The sequence below is a fragment of the Camelina sativa genome, chromosome 11 (assembly GCF_030686135.1).
Source record: "Camelina sativa cultivar CO46 ecotype springtype chromosome 11, ASM3068613v1".
NCBI classification, from domain to species: Eukaryota; Viridiplantae; Streptophyta; class Magnoliopsida; order Brassicales; family Brassicaceae; genus Camelina; species Camelina sativa.
In genome coordinates this window covers 50,187,261-50,207,275 of record NC_141890.1, presented here as the reverse complement: position 1 = coordinate 50,207,275, position 20,015 = coordinate 50,187,261, and the positions used below count along the sequence as shown (strand labels likewise).

The 20,015-nt window shown below is 34.5% G+C and overlaps 5 protein-coding genes across 7 annotated transcripts; 3 read left to right on the top strand and 2 right to left on the bottom strand.

The window, feature by feature from the left end:
• The first annotated feature begins 6,025 nt into the window (after window positions 1–6,025).
• On the top strand, window positions 6,026–9,367 carry LOC104727188 (O-fucosyltransferase 39). Its single transcript, XM_010446218.3, has 8 exons — window positions 6,026–6,661; window positions 7,140–7,196; window positions 7,292–7,373; window positions 7,452–7,611; window positions 7,721–7,924; window positions 8,032–8,308; window positions 8,407–8,634; window positions 8,730–9,367. Exons 1-8 carry the CDS (start codon window positions 6,554–6,556, stop codon window positions 9,135–9,137), a joined length of 1,524 nt encoding a protein of 507 aa, XP_010444520.1. The 5' UTR covers window positions 6,026–6,553; the 3' UTR covers window positions 9,138–9,367.
• A 970-nt stretch (window positions 9,368–10,337) lies between these two features.
• Window positions 10,338–12,201, top strand: LOC104727187 (uncharacterized). Of its 3 annotated transcripts, none has more exons than XM_087475083.1 (3): window positions 10,338–10,408; window positions 10,980–11,527; window positions 11,668–12,201. In XM_087475083.1, exons 2-3 carry the CDS (start codon window positions 11,092–11,094, stop codon window positions 11,712–11,714), a joined length of 483 nt encoding a protein of 160 aa, XP_087331209.1. In that variant the 5' UTR covers window positions 10,338–10,408; window positions 10,980–11,091; the 3' UTR covers window positions 11,715–12,201. The 3 variants fall into 3 exon arrangements, with proteins under 3 accessions (XP_087331209.1, XP_010444519.2, XP_087331208.1); XM_010446217.2 differs by having other exon boundaries at window positions 10,359–10,488; XM_087475082.1 differs by lacking the exon at window positions 10,338–10,408 and having other exon boundaries at window positions 10,596–11,527.
• LOC104727186 (protein ecdysoneless homolog) lies at window positions 12,098–14,688 on the bottom strand. The gene is given in 7 exon segments (XM_010446214.3): window positions 12,098–12,491; window positions 12,585–12,742; window positions 12,833–12,969; window positions 13,067–13,405; window positions 13,496–14,220; window positions 14,222–14,521; window positions 14,523–14,688. Coding segments are annotated over 7 exon segments (1,926 nt in total). The 5' UTR covers window positions 14,610–14,688; the 3' UTR covers window positions 12,098–12,311.
• An 88-nt stretch (window positions 14,689–14,776) lies between these two features.
• Window positions 14,777–15,375, top strand: LOC109127709 (protein SKIP34). The gene has a single exon (XM_019233039.1). The coding sequence runs from the start codon at window positions 14,847–14,849 to the stop codon at window positions 15,135–15,137; it is 291 nt and encodes a 96-aa protein (XP_019088584.1). The 5' UTR covers window positions 14,777–14,846; the 3' UTR covers window positions 15,138–15,375.
• On the bottom strand, window positions 15,346–18,629 carry LOC104727185 (putative U-box domain-containing protein 50). Its single transcript, XM_010446213.3, has 7 exons — window positions 18,269–18,629; window positions 18,067–18,179; window positions 17,838–17,974; window positions 17,356–17,734; window positions 17,128–17,268; window positions 15,807–17,054; window positions 15,346–15,734 (listed from the first exon to the last, which is right to left on the bottom strand). Exons 1-7 carry the CDS (start codon window positions 18,471–18,473, stop codon window positions 15,534–15,536), a joined length of 2,424 nt encoding a protein of 807 aa, XP_010444515.1. The 5' UTR covers window positions 18,474–18,629; the 3' UTR covers window positions 15,346–15,533.
• Window positions 18,630–20,015: the final 1,386 nt, after the last annotated feature.

Below are 20,015 nucleotides of genomic sequence, written 5' to 3'. Positions count from 1 at the left end.
AATTAAGAAATAATGATTATTAATTTTAAATACAATATTGTTTTCTTATTAAAAAGTATTATATATTTATAAACCAATGACTATTGAATTTTCTTAATAATCACTTCTTAAAGTTTACAAAAGTTTAATATTAATTAACTAAAAGTGGTAAAACATCAATCTTTGTAGGACAAAAATAAATCACATAACATCAATCTTTGAGGGACAGAGGAAGTAATAACTAAGGTTTTTGGGATTAACAAATTTCTCACGATGTTATTATTATTTCTATTGATTTGCAGGACATGTAGCATAAAAAAAATAAAGATGAATACACAAATGCATTTTGTTTAAAAATATTGCTTTCAACTTTGTTCTATTGGTCAAACTTTTTTAATAGGAAGACAAATTTTCCTTATTTTATTAAACAAAAATATATTCCTACTTTCTACTTTTTCAGTTTGAAATAGATAAGATTAATATATTGACCCAAAAAAATATGTTGACCCAAAAAATAGAAGATTAATATATGCATCTTCTTTTTCTAATACTGTATTTTAAAATTTATTGTAATAGTTTTAGATTTTTTTATTTAATTTATATTTTCATCTTTGAATTATTTGAGATTCATATATTATTGTGCTTATAATTTTCTATTATTTCATTAATTATGTTAAATTAATTTTTTTCTAATTTCTTAACCTTGATTGATTGGTCATAGATTTTTTTTTGTGCAAACATAATTGCTATTATTCATTAAATCTCAAACGGAGATAAAGAGTAGAAGTTCATCAACCTAATGGTTGGATAAAATAGGCTAATCAAACACAAGCCTACAACAAACATAGATAGATTGGAAAAAATATAAATCGTTGTTGATAGATCCATAGAAGCTTGAAGATAGAGGCTATATCATGATGTGTCAAAGAAAATTTCATGAATACATTGAGAAATTTAACATTAGCTACTATCAAAAGATTTTGTGACTTTGAAAAAAAGTCTTTAGTTTTATTGGTTGCTGGAGAAAACCACTTTGAAATAGATAAAAGACATGAACATGTTCTCTCCATACAGAAGGAGGGCAGGGCTGAGATTCTATCTATGGTGGAGGAGGTTGGACGTAAGGTTATCTATCCCAGGGAGGAAGGTGGGAGAGGTTGGACGCAAGTAGGTGTGTCAATCGGGCTGACCCGACCTGATCCGACCTGAAACCCGTAAAGCCCGCATATGTTTGAGTCTGAACTGGTCTCGTCCGAAATATTTTCGAACTTATATTTCAAAGCCCGAGCCCGGTCCTAACAGGGCTACATGGTTTTTCGGACTTTTCCGGACTTATCTTATAGATAAAAAAATCAAACTTATAAGCCTAAAAAAACAATGTTTAAAGGTGCAATATGAAACAAATCAATCAAAATTTTAATAATTCATCTATATTCACTACAACCAACTTAATTTAAAAGAAAAAAGTTTAAAACTAAATAATTTTTTTATACTTTAACTAAATAAAACAATATATAATTCATATAAAATATCATAGATAAAAATTTGAAAAGTATTAAGTAAGGTTATTAAGTAAATATGAAAAATAGGATTAGAGTTTATTTACAAAACTTTAAACCCACCCATAGGACGGGTTTCTTATCTAGAAATCTACTAAAACTATAAATAATTAAAATCTTTTTTTTTTTTACAATTTTACATATATAATACTTTTTTTATTTAAGAAGGGAGAGCGAACGGTTTCTCTCTGAGGCGATATCTCCAAAGGAGACGGTTCATCAAAAAACTCACAGGATTTCATAGTTTTCCGGCCGGTGTCGGCTTCTCTGGCGTCAGTCGGTCCTTTTTTCTTAACTCTCGTCTTTCAATCTTCCTTTCTGTATAGTTTTAAGTTAATTATTTTGGCAAATCAAAGATTTCAAATCTCCATCGCTTGCTTCTTTCTCATGATGGTATAGAAAAATCTGAGTCCAACAACTTTCGTTTGTTTTACCGTCTCAATACTGGCACCATATTCGGCTTGTGTGGTGTTTCATCACATTCAAAACTCATTGGGGGTTTCATATTTGAGTCCGGAAAAGATTGCTTCGCTTCGTCTCTGTCGCGGTTGGAGTTCTACTCAAAGTTGCGTCTCCCTTCTCTCCTTATGGAAGAGTGTATTTCTTACCTTATTCAAGCCTCGGCCCAAGAGTAACTGTGTCAGTTTATTTCCATCTCCGATTGATGGTTGTCGTTTCATCACCAATATAAGGTTTCTTCGATCCTTTAGAATCCTTCAATCTCAATTGTATTTCTTCAATCTTAGAAACAGAGAGCAACGTAGGATATGGGATATGGGATCTGGGAGTGAGTGTTGGTTATTCTAGCGATTGGGTGATGGATTTATGGCTATATCAATTTGGTTATTGCTTTATTGGCATTTTGAAATTAAAGGTGGGCTTGATCGAGTATAGGCGGAAATATATGATATTTGGTCAGATGTGGAGTTTGAGGAATGCATCAATAATGTTTAGAAGGGAACCTATTATCATGATGGAGTTACACGACATCGGTTATGTATTTGATGATGCTCATGGTACTTTGTTGGTCGTAGTTGTACAATAGATGGAGACAACTCGATTGTCCCTCAAGGTAGTAATATTACAGTGGCAGAATCAAAAACTTGTGACTATGACTATTAAAATCCTTCGATGGTCGGGTGTTGTTGATGATATTGTAGGCCGACTATGGTTCTTCCTAGTAAGTTTTAGAGATTTACTGGAATTTAGCGAGAAGCTCCTCTCAAAAGATATCACGATGGGGACTACTACTACATTGATGCTGGTCATGTATATGTCAAAGAAAACTACAGAATTGATTTATTAGAAAGACTTTGGTACGGATGCATTGGTACCATTATGTCTATATTCCAGAGTTATGTTTGGACATATCGGGTTTACAACTACGGTTCGCAATAAAGAAAGTCAGCCACAAAATGTTGCATGCAAATCGTAACAGAGAGAAATCAAATATGAAGTTGGACAATAACCAATCATATGATTGGTTATCGAGTAAGACTACTCTTCGGAAAGCATTGTCAATCTCCCTTCTGCTGTATTTTTCTCAATGTATACATCTGCGTATGTAATAATTATGTTTTAATAATTCTGTATAATGTCTGTAATTTTCTTTAAAATTAATGAAAATTTGATTTGCCGAAAAAAAAAATATAAATAATTATTTCTCAATGCTTCAATTAATTTTAATTAATAGGCCCAAAGTTTTACCATTCCTGGACCTTTTCATAAACAATCTAGTCCAATGATAGGGCTTTTCTTAATTTGATCAGGCCCAAGTGATTTGTAAGCCAAGATCATTATAAGCTTAAATAATCTTGTTTTAAGCGGCATTAAAAACTGGTTGTGAACAGAGCTTAAAGCCTATTTAGTGTCAATGCTGAAAGCATTTAAATAAAATCTTAAGGCTTTAAAAACTTGTGAAAATGGCTTAAAGCCTATTTAGTGTCGATGCTTAAGGCATAATAAAACAAAACTTTATTATGTTAGTGATGTTATTTGGAATTCAGTATTGTTCAAGTAATTACTTCTCTTTATTTCGTCCACTGGTTTGGACTAAAAAGCTGGAACACGAATATGATAAGTTTAATTCATTGATACTTAAAAATGATTTTCTAACGAAATAAAAATGGTGAGATTCTTGGCGTTGTGGTACTATTAACTTTAATTGCGCTTTAGATCAACTTTGGATAAATTCATGAATTTCGTTGTTTAATACTAATTCGTTCAATGTGAAAATTTGTATCCCAAAACAATAAGTGAGTAATCCCAAAACTTTAACTTTAAACAAGTTTTGTTTATGTACGAAACACTTTAATAACTCAACTTCCATAACTTTTCCTATGCTTGAAAAACTTTTTTTTTGTTTGTTTATTGTATGACCAACTTTTATTTTCCTTTAAAACACATATCAACGTACGGCTTAATAATTGCTTGGTTGAAGGAAAAATATGATAAATACTGAAAAAGAGAAGTAGGAGAATCATATTCCCACGCCAACAACAAATCGTATAATGCTGGTTCATCAAAAAACCTTTGAAAATCACGTCCATAATACATTAATCATGTGTAATCCAAATTAATTTCTCACGTTCTCGCCGAATCAATATCTTATATAGTAGTACGTATATCTTTAAATTTAACCTATCACTCTATTCATTAAATATCATTCTAGTATTATTATTCTTTTTTTCTCTCTTTCGCATAACAATTTATATCTATTAGGTTGATTTACCAAACGGGATATGTTTTGTAAATATGTTAGAAAAATATCGCCTAACAAAAAGTGTATAATTTAAGGAGTGATATTCGTTCTCGAGTAACTTGTTTAGATGTTTAGCCAAATGTGAGCATTGTGATGTACTTACTGCTACTATTATTATTAACTTATAGGAAACAATTATTAGTTGGGAAATTAAAAAGTGAGAAAAAAAGTGGGTGAAAAGAAGAGGGAGGAAAAAAGGACACGAAGCGAGAAGAGTGGATCGTTTGATAGATATGAAAATCTTAAGTCAAGCTGTAATGGGATTGTGATGAACACAACCAAGTGTCGGTGCCCCCCCTAAGCAAAGCAAATTCACATATTTTCTACTATTAAATTTTATTTTCGCAAAATATATATCCCACATAAGACATGAAAAGCCGAATTTTTGTTACAGCCATGCGTATACGTAAGCTGTCTTTTCGTAAAAAAAAAAAAAAAAAAAAAAAGGCTGTCTTTATCTGTCCCAACGGTCCAAAAATCTAATCCTGCTAGTAATATCAATGCACTCTTACTCCCAATGTTTTCACAGTCTTTTTGATATTTTTGGGTTTATTTCACGAGGATTATAAATAAAAACTCAGCTATCATCAAGCAAAATAAATTAGCTGTAGATAGATAGTGCCACTAATCTAATCCAAGGCCATTAGCTTTTGTCGACTGTCGTGTATGTGGTACCTCTAATGTGTTGTTTAGTGATGGCGACGTAATTTAAAATGACGAACGAGTATGGAACGTGTTAGATTTTTTTTTTTTTTTTTTTTTTGTGAATATTTCTTTCCGAGGTCCAAATATTCCAAATTGATTAATTCCGTAAATGAAAATTTTGAAGATTTTTTCATTCAATTTTACACTGCAGAATTTGTTTTTGTTTTCTTATAAATCTAAACCAACATCATGAATTTCGAACTAGTCGACGACAAAATGTTTAGTTATTTATTTAGTCATTATGGAAAATCAGTTGTGTTATTTAATGACATTTTTTTCATATCTCTTGATAATCATAGAATATATGTAAATTATGCAATAATCACATAATTATTATATAGAATCGTGATAATCATAAGTTCAAGCGTTATATATATTATCATTATAACAACGTAACCGATTATTTCACTATTCAAACTTGCCATAGTAAACAAACCCTATTTATCCCTATATCAACACATATAGAAAAACAAAATCTACTACCAAATAGAAAGAGTGACAAAAAAAAACGAAAACATATAAGGTATCTCTTGATTTTGTTACCGGGCCTTATACTAAGCATTTTGTTATTTATTAAAGATATGATACCTCTGAAAATAGTTTTCCATGGACCTTAAGGTTTTGGTATAGATTTATTAGTAATGTAATTTATGAACTGTTATTGGAGAGGTGATTTCTAAATCTATATGGAATTATAAATTGTAAATTCTAAAAATTAAAACATATGAATTTTGAAATAATATGTTTTATTTTTGGATTTGAATCTTTCTATTTTACATTTTCAAATCCATTCAAATCATAATGTGGATTTTGAAATCTAAAAACAAATCTTTAAATAAATAACATGAGATAAGTATTTCAAAATTAATAATTAAATAACATATAATTTTTGTTTAGATTTCTAAATCCATTAAAATCATAAAACCAATAACCTCTTAATTAGTGGGATAATCAGTGATAGTATAAGCAACGTTGTCATTCAGGAGTCGCATAGAAATAGTTAAATTTAATCTCCATTTTCGTGTCACGAGAATTTTTTATTGACAGTGCTAAACTAATTCATTGTATTGTGTGGGCAAAGAGAAGAGAGACGGGGGACCCCATGGAGACAGGACAGCAAATTTAATGAACAGGTGTCCATGTGATACACATTCACGCGCGCGCGCTCTCTCTCTCTCTCTCTCTCTCTCTCTCTCGAGTCCTTTACTACTATAGTATAAACCGTTCTGGGAACTTGATCAAACATTTTTAATCCCCAAACATCATCCTTAAGTGTGTATTGAAGAAGAAGAAGAAGAGAAAGAAGAAAAAAAACCGAAAAAAGTGGAAGAAGAAGAAGAAGAAGAAACGAGAAAGAGACAAGAGAGCATTCTGATTCATGTGACTTTGGTTTCGTTTCTTTCTAACTCTGCTCTGTGTCGTCTTCTTGGCAAATTTTCTCATCCTTCGTTTCCTTGGTATTTGATTTGATTGAATCAATAAGAAAGTCTTCAACTTTACCGGAAACTGGATCTGGTTTTTTTTTACTCGCCTGAGAGAAGATTAAAGGATGAATCTTTATGATTCGAAAGATAATGTCTTCCTTAGAAGAAGGATTCTTCTCTCTTTGCTCTTCTTCGTCGTTTTGCTCTGTAACAACGCTTCGTCTTCTTCATCTGTAAGTTGGGGAAAAATCCAAAAAAAAAATTATCTCCTCTTTTCCTATTTTCCCGGGATTCTTTTGGTTGGATTCCGGGAAATTGCAAAATATCAGGTTTTGGGGTTTTTCTTTTGGTTGGATTCTGGAAAGTTCATTAAACTATGATGGTCTTAGACTCTTAGGATATCCAGAAATAGTAGTGTCAACTTTCCTAGTGAAGATATTTCTTAATTTGTATTCGTTTGTAGAATGACAATGAGAAAGAGACATCAACGGTGGTTGTGTTTTGTTGTTGATTGACTCTTCTTCTGTGGTTTGTTGAATTTTAAAGACTTCACTAACGATTTTGATTAATTATTCTCCGGATTTATTAGGAATTTTTTGACTAGTGTTGTGACCGGAAAATAAATTTAAGACTAGTTCAATTTCAAGTCAAAGAGTGTGTGTCTCTCTTGAGTTAGTCAAGTAGTGATGTTCTTCTCATTTAATTTTGCAGGACGTGATCACGATAAAGCCAAGACATTTATCTTTGCTAAAGAGCGCTTTGCAACGGGTAAAATTTAAATGTTTCTTTCATGATCTCATTTCCGATTTCAGACCGTTGAAAAAAAATATCTGACTTTTTTTGTTTGTTTCTTTTGATTTCAGTCAAGTGGAGAGCAGTCTGATCTGTGGAGGCCATTGACTGATCAAGGATGGAGTCCTTGTATTGATTTGGGAAACTCCCCTTGTAAGAATTGACTAATTTTTTTGATAATTAGTTTCCAGAGTATATTGATCTCTGACTAATCTTGTTGTCTTGGAGCAGCATTACCGGTTAAATCCGAGGGATATATTCAAGTATTTCTTGATGGAGGACTTAATCAGCAACGAATGGGGATATGTGATGCAGTTGCGGTTGCTAAGATATTAAACGCAACACTCGTGATCCCATATCTTGAAGTGAATCCTGTTTGGCAAGATACAAGGTAATGTTTCTTGAATAAGTTTCTTTCTTTGAACTGAGAGTTGTGTTGTTGCCTTGAGGATTGTTCGAAGCTGAAGTTGTGTATTTTTTTTCCTTCTTTCTGTGTGCAGCTCTTTTGTTGATATCTTTGATGTTGATCATTTCATTGATTCGTTAAAAGATGACATAAGGGTAGTCAGAGAACTTCCTGATGAATACTCTTGGAGTACAAGAGAGTATTACGGTACAGCAGTTCGTGAAACCCGAGTCAAAACCGCACCTGTTCATGCTTCTGCGAATTGGTATATCGAGAACGTCTCACCGGTTCTACAGAGGTAGGTCTTTTACTTAATCTGACTAGTATAAAGATAAGAACAAAATGAGGCTAAAGTTTTTGACTTTCAGACTAAGTGTGAAGCTTTTTTTGTGTTTTGTTTTGTAGTTATGGGATTGCTGCTATATCTCCATTTTCTCACCGTCTATCGTTTGATCACCTACCTGCTGATATCGAACGGCTAAGATGCAAAGTGAATTTCCAAGCTTTACGCTTTGTCCCTCACATTAGATCACTCGGTGATGCTCTTGTGAGCCGTCTTAGAAACCCCTCATGGAGAAATAATAAAGAACAGACCAATGTGGATCATTTAAGAGAGATGACCAACTCACACAGCAGACAAGAGCCTGGTAAATTCGCCGTGCTTCATCTTCGTTTCGACAAGGTATATTATATTCTTTGTGTATCCTACTTGAAACATTTGATCATGTCTCTTTTGAGTTATATGATCATAAGAAGTGTTTCTTCCTGTTATGATTACAGGACATGGCTGCGCACTCGGCGTGTGATTTCGGCGGAGGCAAAGCCGAGAAACTTGCATTGGCGAAATACAGACAAATGATTTGGCAAGGAAGAGTTTTGAATTCACAATTCACAGATGAAGAGTTAAGAAGTCAAGGACGGTGTCCTCTAACTCCAGAAGAAATGGGACTTCTTCTAGCTGCTTTTGGATTCGACAACAATACTCGTCTCTATCTTGCATCCCACAAGGTCAGTCTCTTCAGTTATATTACTCGTTTCAAGACTTGTTTACTCGTTAGTATTGCTGCATCATAATGCTTCCGTTTCTGTTTTTGGAATTTCAGGTATATGGAGGAGAAGCTAGAATCTCAACACTAAGACAAGTTTTCCCAAGAATGGAAGACAAAAGAAGTCTTGCTTCTTCAGAAGAACGAGCTCGAATCAAAGGCAAAGCTTCTTTGTTAGCTGCACTTGATTACTACGTTAGTATGCACAGTGACATATTCATATCTGCATCACCTGGAAACATGCACAACGCTCTTGTTGGTCATCGGACATTCGAGAATCTCAAGACAATCAGACCAAACATGGCGTTAATCGGACAACTTTTCCTCAACAAAAGCATCACTTGGGTTGATTTCCAACAAGCGCTTGGTGAAGGACATGTGAATAGACAAGGTCAGATCCGGTTACGGAAACCTAAACAGTCGATTTATACTTATCCTGCTCCTGATTGTATGTGCCATGTTTGATTAGTTAAAAAAAAAAAAAAGAAGTCTTGATCTTTAGATATATGTCTGGTAATAATAATAAAAATAAAAACTCGATTCTTGATGAGGCTAGTTTGGTGTTTTAGCTTTGTGTTCTTGAGGCTTAATAAAAAGAGTATAGTTTGATTAGAATTTGGATGTATGTACGAATTTGGATGTAGCTTTGTGGTCTTTAGATATATGGATGTATAAATAAGATTTTTTTTTGGCTCTTTTAAGGATTATCATTATCCCATGTATCATGAAAATTGCAAAACAGATTGTAAAAGGATCAAAAGATTTTGAGAAAATTGCATAATAGTGTTAAAGTTTTTTCGTTAATAAGTAAATACTCAAAGTGGGATAATCCCTAAAGTTTATTTATTAACTAACAACAAACCACAAGTGTACTATAGAATATGCTAATTGTAATACCTTCGGATTCTAATAAAACCACTATATTATCTGTAATCATCGTAATATGAATCAATTTAATAATAATTTTGAGACTTGCCGATGTGAAGAAACTGAAATAAATTAATAATAGTGACCAAAAAAGCTGACCTATTGGTAAAAGGTGCCTCTAATTTTATTTCTTATGACGTCTGTTACCCATAATTTTGCAGGTTTTTGTGCGACCGTTAATTAAATAAACATTTTTTATTTATATTAATGTTAATTAGTAGTACTATATAAATGTATTAAGTTTAGAGGTACGTTTTAAGAGGATGAAGGCTCTGATAATAACACTAATTAAAGTTTAACGACAATATAATACATGGATCACAAGGTACTAGCAATTGAGATTTAATTAACTTTTTATTAGTTAATACACAAAAATCCATACAGAAAACTAGAATGATTAATTCCGGATAAATGCATGAACGTAATAATTATTTATAAATTGAAAATTCCAATATAATCTATCTACTCCTTTAAACTCTATCATCGTTCATTATAGAAAAAAAAAATTAACAAGAAAATCGATTAGTTTTTATTGAAGTCAATATATAATTTGTTTATTTTTTTCAACAAATAAATCCCCTGATATTCGTTATATTTATATTATTGAAAAAAGTATCGAGTGTTATGAAGTGTATGGTAGAACAGTAGATAAACAGTTGCCACGAAAGCAAGTAAACCGCTACCAACCGTCGGATCAATCTTTATTGGGTTTCCACAGAAGCGAGGCCCAATTAAAACGGCCATATTAAATAAAGTAATATAAATAAAGGAAGCAGAGAGCACAACAAAGGATGAGCTTCTCTCTCTCTGTAACCAAATTCTCTTTTTTTTAGGGTTTTCTTCGATCGTCGATTCTTTTTTGTTTAATTTCTTCTTATTTTCTCTCTCGGTAATCTTACGTTCCCCGGAGATTTTTTATTTACTCTTCCGCCGAATTTTCCGGTGAAGCCTTGCCGTGTTTTTGACGGACATCGGGAGGCTTTTGATTTTTTTTTTTTTTTTTAATTTTATACTAAAAAATGAGACCACCGATCTGATGAACGCATTCATTAATTAATTACTTTCCATTGATGAACAAATCCGCAAAGGAAACTGGGATCTTTGTTAAATTCGCGATTGATTAAATCTGACTATTTTTTTTTTTTTTTAATTAGGAAATTTCGTGTTTTTAATCTATGTGATGAGTTCAGTTTCATTAGATTACATCATAAACAGTATTAATGGATTTGAAATTTTCTTTTTCTCTTTTGAAAGTTGTGAAATTTGTGTAGTAAAGTCAATTTGTGTTTGGTCATTGTCATCATAATGGTGACATTATTTATTATTGTTAATGGAGATTGATGATTTTTTTTTTAAAAAGTGTTTATTTACTGTGAACAGGTTGAAGACGAAGAAGAAGAAGATAGAGCATAGATTAACAACCATGGCTGAATGATTAGAGTTTTCTCCGGGGGTTCGGAGTTTTTTTTAAGGAAGGAAACCCAAAAAAAAGATGGCAGTCTCTTTTCCTCGTCTTCCGAGGTGGTTGTGTGGTGGTAATAACACTAAAGATAGAGAGAAGAAAGATTCCATCACTAAAGGATCTTCTTCTTCTTCTTCTTCTTCACTGAGTCCTTCACTCAAGAAGACTATTAATAAGTCTGGTTCTTCTTCTTCTTCATCGGTGAAGAAGACCAAGAGAGGAGGATGGATTGGAAGAGGTGGGTCAGGATCAGGATCAGGAGAAGAGGATAAGATGGGGAATGTTGTGTTTCCTGAGCCTGATGATCCTGAGTGGTCTATTGGTTGGGTTGAGCCACATGGACCAGGTTTTAAAACTGAAGATGATGATTGTGGTGGCTTTGTTGTTTTGGTTCCTCTTTACAAGAAAGTTATCGATGGTTCAGGGAATCACATCTCTAATGGGTTCTTCTCTCCTACTACTCCTGGTATGTATTAATTGTGTGAGTTTTATGCATGTTTTAAGATGATTTTAATGATCTGCTTTAAGCTTGATCTATTATAATTACTTTGGAGTCTTTTTGGTTGAATAATAGTGTTTTGGTTCTCATGACATTAAAAACTGCAGATGGGAAGAACATGGAACAGTGGCTGTCGTCTATGGGGAAGCTATAAACTGGAAGTTTGAGAAGAATAAGACTATTATTTCTCTGTTGTTTCAGTATCAGAAATCGAATAATCTAGAAAGGAAAAAGAAAAAAAAAAGAAGCAAGATTCGTGGATAGCTTCTGGAGACTTCTTTTGTTTCTCTGTTTGAAGCGAGTGACAACAAAAACACCAAGTCATCTCTCAAGAATCTACTAATGGACAAAGATGATGGTGATGGAGACATGAAGCTTAATTGATTATGAATATGATTTGAGAGTATTGGATATTTTTCATGTGGGGTTTTTTTTTTTTTTTTTTTCTTTTTCTCGTGAAAGCGTTTCTGCTTCACTTCTGTGGTCGAGAAAAAAAATTGGGATTGGAAAAAAGAAAAAAAAAAAAAAAAAAAGGTCTTTTTCTTTTGTTCCTTTGTGGTTCGATGATGTGTAATATAGTAGTGTACATGTACATAAGTTTGTTTTTCTTGAATTACATGTCATGTGCTTACTTTCGACAACACACAATAACCCCAACAACGTTTGCACACGAGTATAATCTCAGAAACTTCGCAAAAATATGTGATTAAACAAAAGTAAACCCAAAACTACATTTGTGATCCGCCAGAATTCAGTTTTTGTCGTTGGAATCCTTTGGAAGCTGCAAACCCATGAGACCGAGCAAATTGGAAGCCGGACCTGGAAGTCCTTGTTGTGAAGAGTAGGACTCAAGTAGGTTCTTAACAAGGTTGAAATCTGCATCAATTGGTGTAAATTCATCATTCTTCTCATCCGAAGTCTTTGATGATTCCTGCAGATGCACATAATCACCATTACTATCCAATTTTTCAAGCTATTATTAAATTCACAGACAATCTAAGGAAAACTTGCTCCAAGATGGTACCTCTCTTTGCTTAGAAGAATGTTGATTCACATGTTCAAAGCTCTTCTCAAGAGTTGAGTTCTTCAGTTCCTCATTCATTGCTCCATAGTAGGATTCCTCAAAGCTTTCCTTAGCATCCTCGTTAGACTCTTCTCCTTCGCTATCATCTTCAAAGTCATCTGCACACCATAACATTTTAGTGAGTACTCACACTCCACACATAACATACCACATGGACAACAAAGCAATTAATTTAAAGTAGGAGATACCAAAATCCATGTCCATAGAAGATCCTTCAGAGTCTTCGCTGTCATCACCAGCTTGTTTGTCACGACTTTGGCTCCCTAGCATTGACTCAATATCCTTCATGAAACGGTCGACATCTAGATTCACTTCTATAAAATCCCTACAGAAATTAAGCAAAGATAATACAATGTGTTGAGATTGAAATTTAAAAAAGAGATGTTCGTGAAATATGGTTAATGTTCAAAATAATAGGTAACCTGTTTTTTGGCACTTCTGCTCCTTCGTAGCTTGATACTTTCTGGATGAATTGCTGCATCGACTTCGAGATATCACCGAGATCAAAATTGTTCATGTTCGCTTCAGATGAGCTTCCAGCTTCTTGCTTCTCCCTTGCTTTCTTTTTGCTTTCCTTCTTTGAGTTATAAAACTCCATCTCTTTCTGCCTCTCTTGAAGAACAGAGTTTAGCTCATCTTCACCATCGTAGAGCCAAGAATCACTGTCAGAAACAGGAACTTCCATACCCTTGATGTCATCCTCCGAATAAGGTAAAGCAAGAATCTCATCAATACGTCTCACTGGCGCACTCATAATGTCTCTGCACATAAACGAAAACAAGAACTCAAGATCACAAACAACTCAAAGACAAATCCTTTCCACTGCAAACAACCAAAAACTGCATTCTTACCTTGTCCTTGAAAACGAAGAACTCTTCTGGTAGTATTCCTCAGCATTCTCCATCAACCTCTTGTAATCCTTCGAACCAGAAAGCAATCCTTCAAAATAACCATTCTTCTCAAGATTCTCCTTATACTTGCTCCAACTAATCCCTTTCCCATCTTCTCCATCTTTCCTTCTCAGCTGATACATCATTTCCATACCACAAGCTATTTTCATCCCTAGCTCAGCTTCAATGTAAGCATCCCTGTCACTGACGCTCGGCATTGGATAACAATTCGGTGCTTGAAACTTCTGCTGCACTAGCTGCCCATACATTGCACGAGACATGTTAACAAGAACAAGCACAATCTCTTCGTCTCTTCCTTTACTCAAGAACTTCTCCATCTTCGCTGCGTGCTTCATTGAATCAATATCACGATCGTAAAACCCTTCAACAGCAAGCGAAATCAATAAAGGTTCGTGTCTAAGCACTTGAGCTACTGACACCGGAACCCTAACCCTAACACGATGCATACTCCTCCACGCTCTTTCGGGGTAATCAGAAATCCGACTCTTCAACGCGGATTGAACTGAATCCGACGCACGAGACTCGTTACCACGCTCGATTAGAAATCGCAGAGACGCAACTAAAGAAGGATCAGGCAAGCGGCTTCTGGGAACGATGTGGAGGTCACCGCCGCGGATGAAGACACGATTGAGACTAGTCTCCGGGTTAAGCCAACGCGGGAGGTGCAAAAGCAGCTTCGATTAGGAGAAACTCGCCGTCAGTGTCCCAAACACGAATCGATTTAGACGGAAACGCAGCGGAGATACGAAAAAGCAAGAAGACAGCGAACCATTCGTCTTCGAGATTGTCACCGTACTTGAGCTTCCCGTGGAGATGAGGCATAGTAGGAGTATCGGTACAAGCACAAGAGGAAGAGAGAGCGATGGAGAGAGAGAAAGGTTCGTGCTGCCATATGTAAGGAGAAGTAAACGGAGAAACGAAATCGATGATTTCTAAGTGTAGTGATTGAAGAGCGGCCGGAGAGAGATGATGAGTCAGGGAATATTGAGAAGAATACGGTGTCGTCTGGGAGACGAGAAGTGGTGGTTTCAGAGAAGAAAGAAGGCTTCGCCATTGTTCTTGCTTCTTCTTCTTCTTCTTTCACCGCCGGTGACTGATTTTATATACAGAACTTAAATCCTCTGGCTGACTAAGAAGGTTTTGGCTTATTTGAAAATGACCAAAACACCCTTATTTAATGTTTTCGTTTCAGTGTCTTCTTCCTTTGAGAGAAGAAAGAAACCCAAAAAAAAAACAAAAGAGTTGATTTTTGTGTTATCTCTCTCTCTCTCTCTCTCTTCCTCTCTATACGATGTGTTACGGTTACAATCAATCGTTTTCGTCGCGTAACAGTCTCCGTCGCCGATCGTACGACGGGGAAGAAGAAGAAGATTCAGTGGTTGACGATCTTCGAGACCGGCTCGCGGAAACCGAGGCTCGGCTGAGACGAGCAAGGGCGAGAGAAGCTGACCTAAGCCGTAGGTTGGAGCATATGAAGAGATTCGTTTCCGTCATGGAGATCATTGAGACTTTCTTGGAACGGCGATATCAAGAACAGAAAGATCGAATCGTTCGCCTTTTCTCTCCTGTATCCACGAAATAAATATAAAAGGAAGGGGGGAAGCAAACAGTCTTCTTCTTCTTCATCATCTTGATCTTTGTCTTCTTCTTTTGTTGTGGGGATCTCTTTACCTTTTGGATATGTTCCCTTGTTTGTTTGTGTTTTGAATAGTATCAGTGTTATAAACGTAATTGTCAGCAGCAAATGTCTAAGAATCTGTAGATTTTGTTTTGTTGAGAGCACCACAGGGTAATATGAAAAGCTATGTGCATTATTTCCATCTTGATCATCTTCTTTGTGAGTTAAGAAGCTTGTCAAGATTGAATCTTTTGTCAAGATTACTACAAGATATATGAGTTTTATAGCTTGATTAAGGAGATGTGAGTAAAAAAAAAAACAGAACTCTAAGCCTTTTTTGATGTTATACAAAAGAAGAATCTATGAGGAAGCATGTGCTGCTTTTTTGCTATGCCAGTCTTGAATGAGAGAACGAAGGGTATGATTTGGTGTAAGAACCTGGTAATCTAGTCTCAGATTTGTCATAGGAGATGTGTCATGTCCCATGCTCAGCCATTCCTCTATGGCTTCAAGCTCATACGAGAACCCATCTGCTGCAATGTGTGGATTCTTCATTACTTCCTGCAGCAGTAACGAGTTAGATTGTGAGTGATCACTTTCTCTTTAAGCTGCTATAAGGACTTGACTTGATACCTGAAGTATGGGACACATGAAAACACTCGGTATGTCATTCGGATCTCCTTCATCCATGTTTGAATTGGTTGCTTCCTCGTACCCTCCTGTGATCCCATACTTTAACTCATCGGCTTTTGCCCTTATCTTACTAAGCTCTTCCATTATCTCTTTGGTTGAAAAATCCATGTTCCCTCCTCTGTTCACTGAAGAACACTTCACTGCAAGCGCACCAAACTCTTTAGCTAACTCGAGTGGCCACTTACCAGCTGTTTGATCCAAATCCCTGAGAATGCTTGTCTGGTTCATCGACATTGCCTTGAGTAAACCAGGCCAGTTCCTCCCGGTTAAAAGATGCAGAAGCAAAACCCCAAAAGCCATCACATCAGGTTTCGTATCAGATTGATCACTATGCATTATAAGTCCAAACCCGGCTATTTTCGGTACAAGGTTACGGTCCAAGAGGATCTTAGAAGGCGTAAGGCGACCATGGACGATTGGTTTAGGCTTAACCGAATGGAGAAACCCCAGTCCAGAGCAAACTTGGTGAGCTATACGAATCCTATCATGCCATTTCAATATCTTGCTTCTTCTCGTTTTCCTCTGTGATGTGAATAGATTATCCCTCAAGTTCCCATTGTGCATATACTCAAAGAGTATGCATTTAGGCCTTTGTGAACAAAACCCAGCAATTGCTACCAAATGAGGATGTCTAATCTCATTCAAAAGCTTGACTTTTGCTCCAAAATCCTCATCTGATAAAGAATCACCAATCACTTTCACAGCCACAGTCGTACGCTCGATCCTCCCTCGGTACACATTTGTCCAGTTACCACCAGATTTTAACCTCAACCTATCAGAATAGCTCTCAGTGGCTAATCTGATATCCGCTGCAGCGTATGCTCTATACCCGCATTTCACCTCTTCCTCCTCTGGAACCAAACCTCTCGCCTCTTTCTCCTTGCAAAACTCTATCCTAAGGTTGAAAACATCTCTCTGATTCCTCAGTTTCTCAATCTCCGTTATCATATCTCCTCTCTGTAAAACAACCCTCTCTAGCTCAACCTCCACCTGCAGTTTATCTTCCATCATTGTCTTGACTTTGCTTGAGAGCTCCTCTTGAAGCTCCCCAAGTGAATGAAGCTTTGTTTTTCCTTTTTCGACATAGTTCTTCGCTTCTTCAATACATTTGATATCCGAATCTAACGTCACTTGTAGTTTCTCTCGTCTCTCGCTTTCTTCTTTAATCCAGGCTTCAAGCTCTTCAATCTGATTCAAACACTTTAAAAAGCTCAGTTCTTGTTAAAGTATGGTTCCAAAAGGTTAGGTTTTTAGCTATTACTCTGCTATTGCATAAAGAGATAGCCCATTCAGCTTTGTCGGATCTTTCAGAGTTGACTTTGACTTCTTCTCGTTTCTCATCTATCATCAGCTTAGCTTCATTTACCTTTCTTCTCACATACTCTAACTTCTCTCCTACATTCTGACAATTTCAACAAATATAAAAATATTTAATCAAAATGTAAAAAACAATTCAATAAGAAGAGCATATTCTCGGACAGTAGCATACCATATGTTGCAGCACGTCTAGTGCCAGGTCATCTTCTTCTTCTTCCTGTTGTTCTTCTTCAACACCATTTTCGAGTTCCTCTTCTTCTTCTTTAAGATTTAAACTCAATAATTGCTGGAAATAATTCTCTATCACCTGTAATTTATTTTCCCATGTACTACTTCCACTAGCCGTTGAATCATCATTGCTACCAGATGAGCGGTCTAGATTTCTTCCTGGATCATGGAACATCTTACCAATCCAACTTCTGATATTGTTGTTCACGTCGTTCTCTCTCTTTAGTGAAACCATTTTGCCTCCACAAATTATATAAAACTCGCAATATTCTGGTTTGTTTTGATAAACATAGAACGATCCGCTTATTGCACTCTTCGATTTCCTGCATTACAAGAAACAAAACAAACAAAATTCAGAGTTGAAATTTGATTACTAACTTTAGGTTTAAACAAGAACAATTCGCAAAATAAAATTAAATTTTTTACCAAGAAGATGAAGATCTCATGAAAGTGATTCCCATTACGAGTTTTGTGATTCTAAGCTTTGAGATTAAATCTAATATCAATACTTGAATTGAATCATCTTGCTTCTCAATTTTGAGTAACTCTGCTTTCACCTGTAACTGTTATTAAAATTTTACATTTTAAGACCCCAAGAAACAGATTACTTCGATTTCTTACCATGATAGAATAAAATTTACAGAAAAGGACAAACCTTTCCACAAAAAATAATGTATTTGGACAGCAACTTGTTGATCTTTTGTTCCTCGTATTGTCTGAGAACTTGAAGCTTTTCCTCGCTCACAGAACTCGCTGGAAGCTTCCCAACTACGATGCATACACACTTGTGAATTGGGTTTATATGACGATATAATAGGAAAGAAGAGGGTGTGAATTGATAAGAAAGAGATTTATACAAGGGGTGTAGACGAAATCTTGAGAAATGTTGCAGAGATGGAGAAGAACAATGGAGATAGGTATGTTGTTCCATTTCTTTATAGCCCAATGGATCGTCTTGTAACCTTCTTGTACATCGTTTCCTACAGCTATGTATACTTTCTCCATTGTTGTTGATCCTAATCCTGCATCTTCTTCCAATTCTTGATTCTTTATTTCCTCCATCTTCTTCTAATTTGCGAACTGTGATGGTGATCGTTTTGTGTTTTGTTTTCAAAGAATGAGTTCTGTTCTTGTGTTTTATTTTTTGTAGATGGAAAATTTCACCAGTTTACGTAGTCAACTAAACAAGATTGAAAAAGTCAATATCTCTATGTGTATGGAAATCAATAAATTAGGCATAAAAAGGATAAATTAAACTAAAAATTTGAAGTTTGATTGAGGGGAAGAAAATTCTGAAGACGTGTGAGCTTTGTAACATCGAGGTAATCACACCTCATCCTCAGGTGACCAAAGCATATCTCTATATATCCAATTAGGGTCCAGGTTGACTATGTTTTCAAGAACTTCATTTTCTTTTTTCATTAGATATTATTAGCTTAATGTTAAAAACAAAAAAAAAAATAATCCCAAAGTTTTATTTGGCTTTTTGGATGTAGAATTAAGTTTTAAAAAATATATTCAGGTTAGATAGAGGTTGATTGACAAAAGACAAAAAAATAACACTAAAAAGATGAGAACTTATACACACTTATAAACCAAGTTTAAGGACCTATAGGATGGGACGAGATGTTTAAGTCAACTTATACACCAAACTTACGGATTCATAGGATGGGAGAGGATGCTAAGTCTGGTTTGTTTTCAAACGTCTTTAAATTTTAATACTTAAGTTTTAAAAATATATATTTTTAAATTTGATTAAATTAAAAGAATTCTTTTTTAAATTATTTATTAAAAAATAGTTGAAAAAACCTTGAGTGTTTAATTTAAAATATGTGTATATATATATGTTGAACTTATACATCAAGCTTACAGACAGATCCGTAGTAGGATGGGATGGGATGCTAAGTCCGATTTTTTTTCAACGTATTTAAATTTAACGTTTAAGTTTGAAAACTTTATAAAAACTCTTCTTTAAATGATTTATTAAAAAGTATTAGTTGAGTGTTTAATTTAAAATATGTGTGTATATACATGTTGAATTTAAAGTATCAGTTGAGTGTCACTCACTGATTACAAAAGAATGAGTAAGATAATAATTAACAGGCAAGATGGATAAGTTTTCCCTGTAGCGAGTTTCCACAAGCGCCATCGATCGTTTCTTCTGATAAAAAGTCTTCGTCACCGGAGAGAATTTTGTTGATATAAAAAAAAATTAACAGGTAAAATTTTAAAAATCTAATCGAATAAAATCTATAACTACAAATTTTATCAAAAAAAATTTCCAGAACAGGTTAAATTTTTTATCAAAAATAAAATATAATAAAATATATAACAGTTCTGTTTAACGGCTTAGATTTTTAAAATTAATATATAAAAAAGAATATTTTTCTTTTAGCCACTATTCTTTAGAAAAATAAAACTAAGTTGAGATTTGAATATATTTAATGCTTGAAAGTGCTTATTACAAACAAGTAAGGGAAGCCACAGAAAAAACAATGAATGTTGTTTTTAAGAGGTTTTCAGAACTTTCACTATCTATATTTAGTTGTTCTTTTTACATGTTAGTTATATATTTTTAAACAACTATAGCAAGAATTGCAAGAA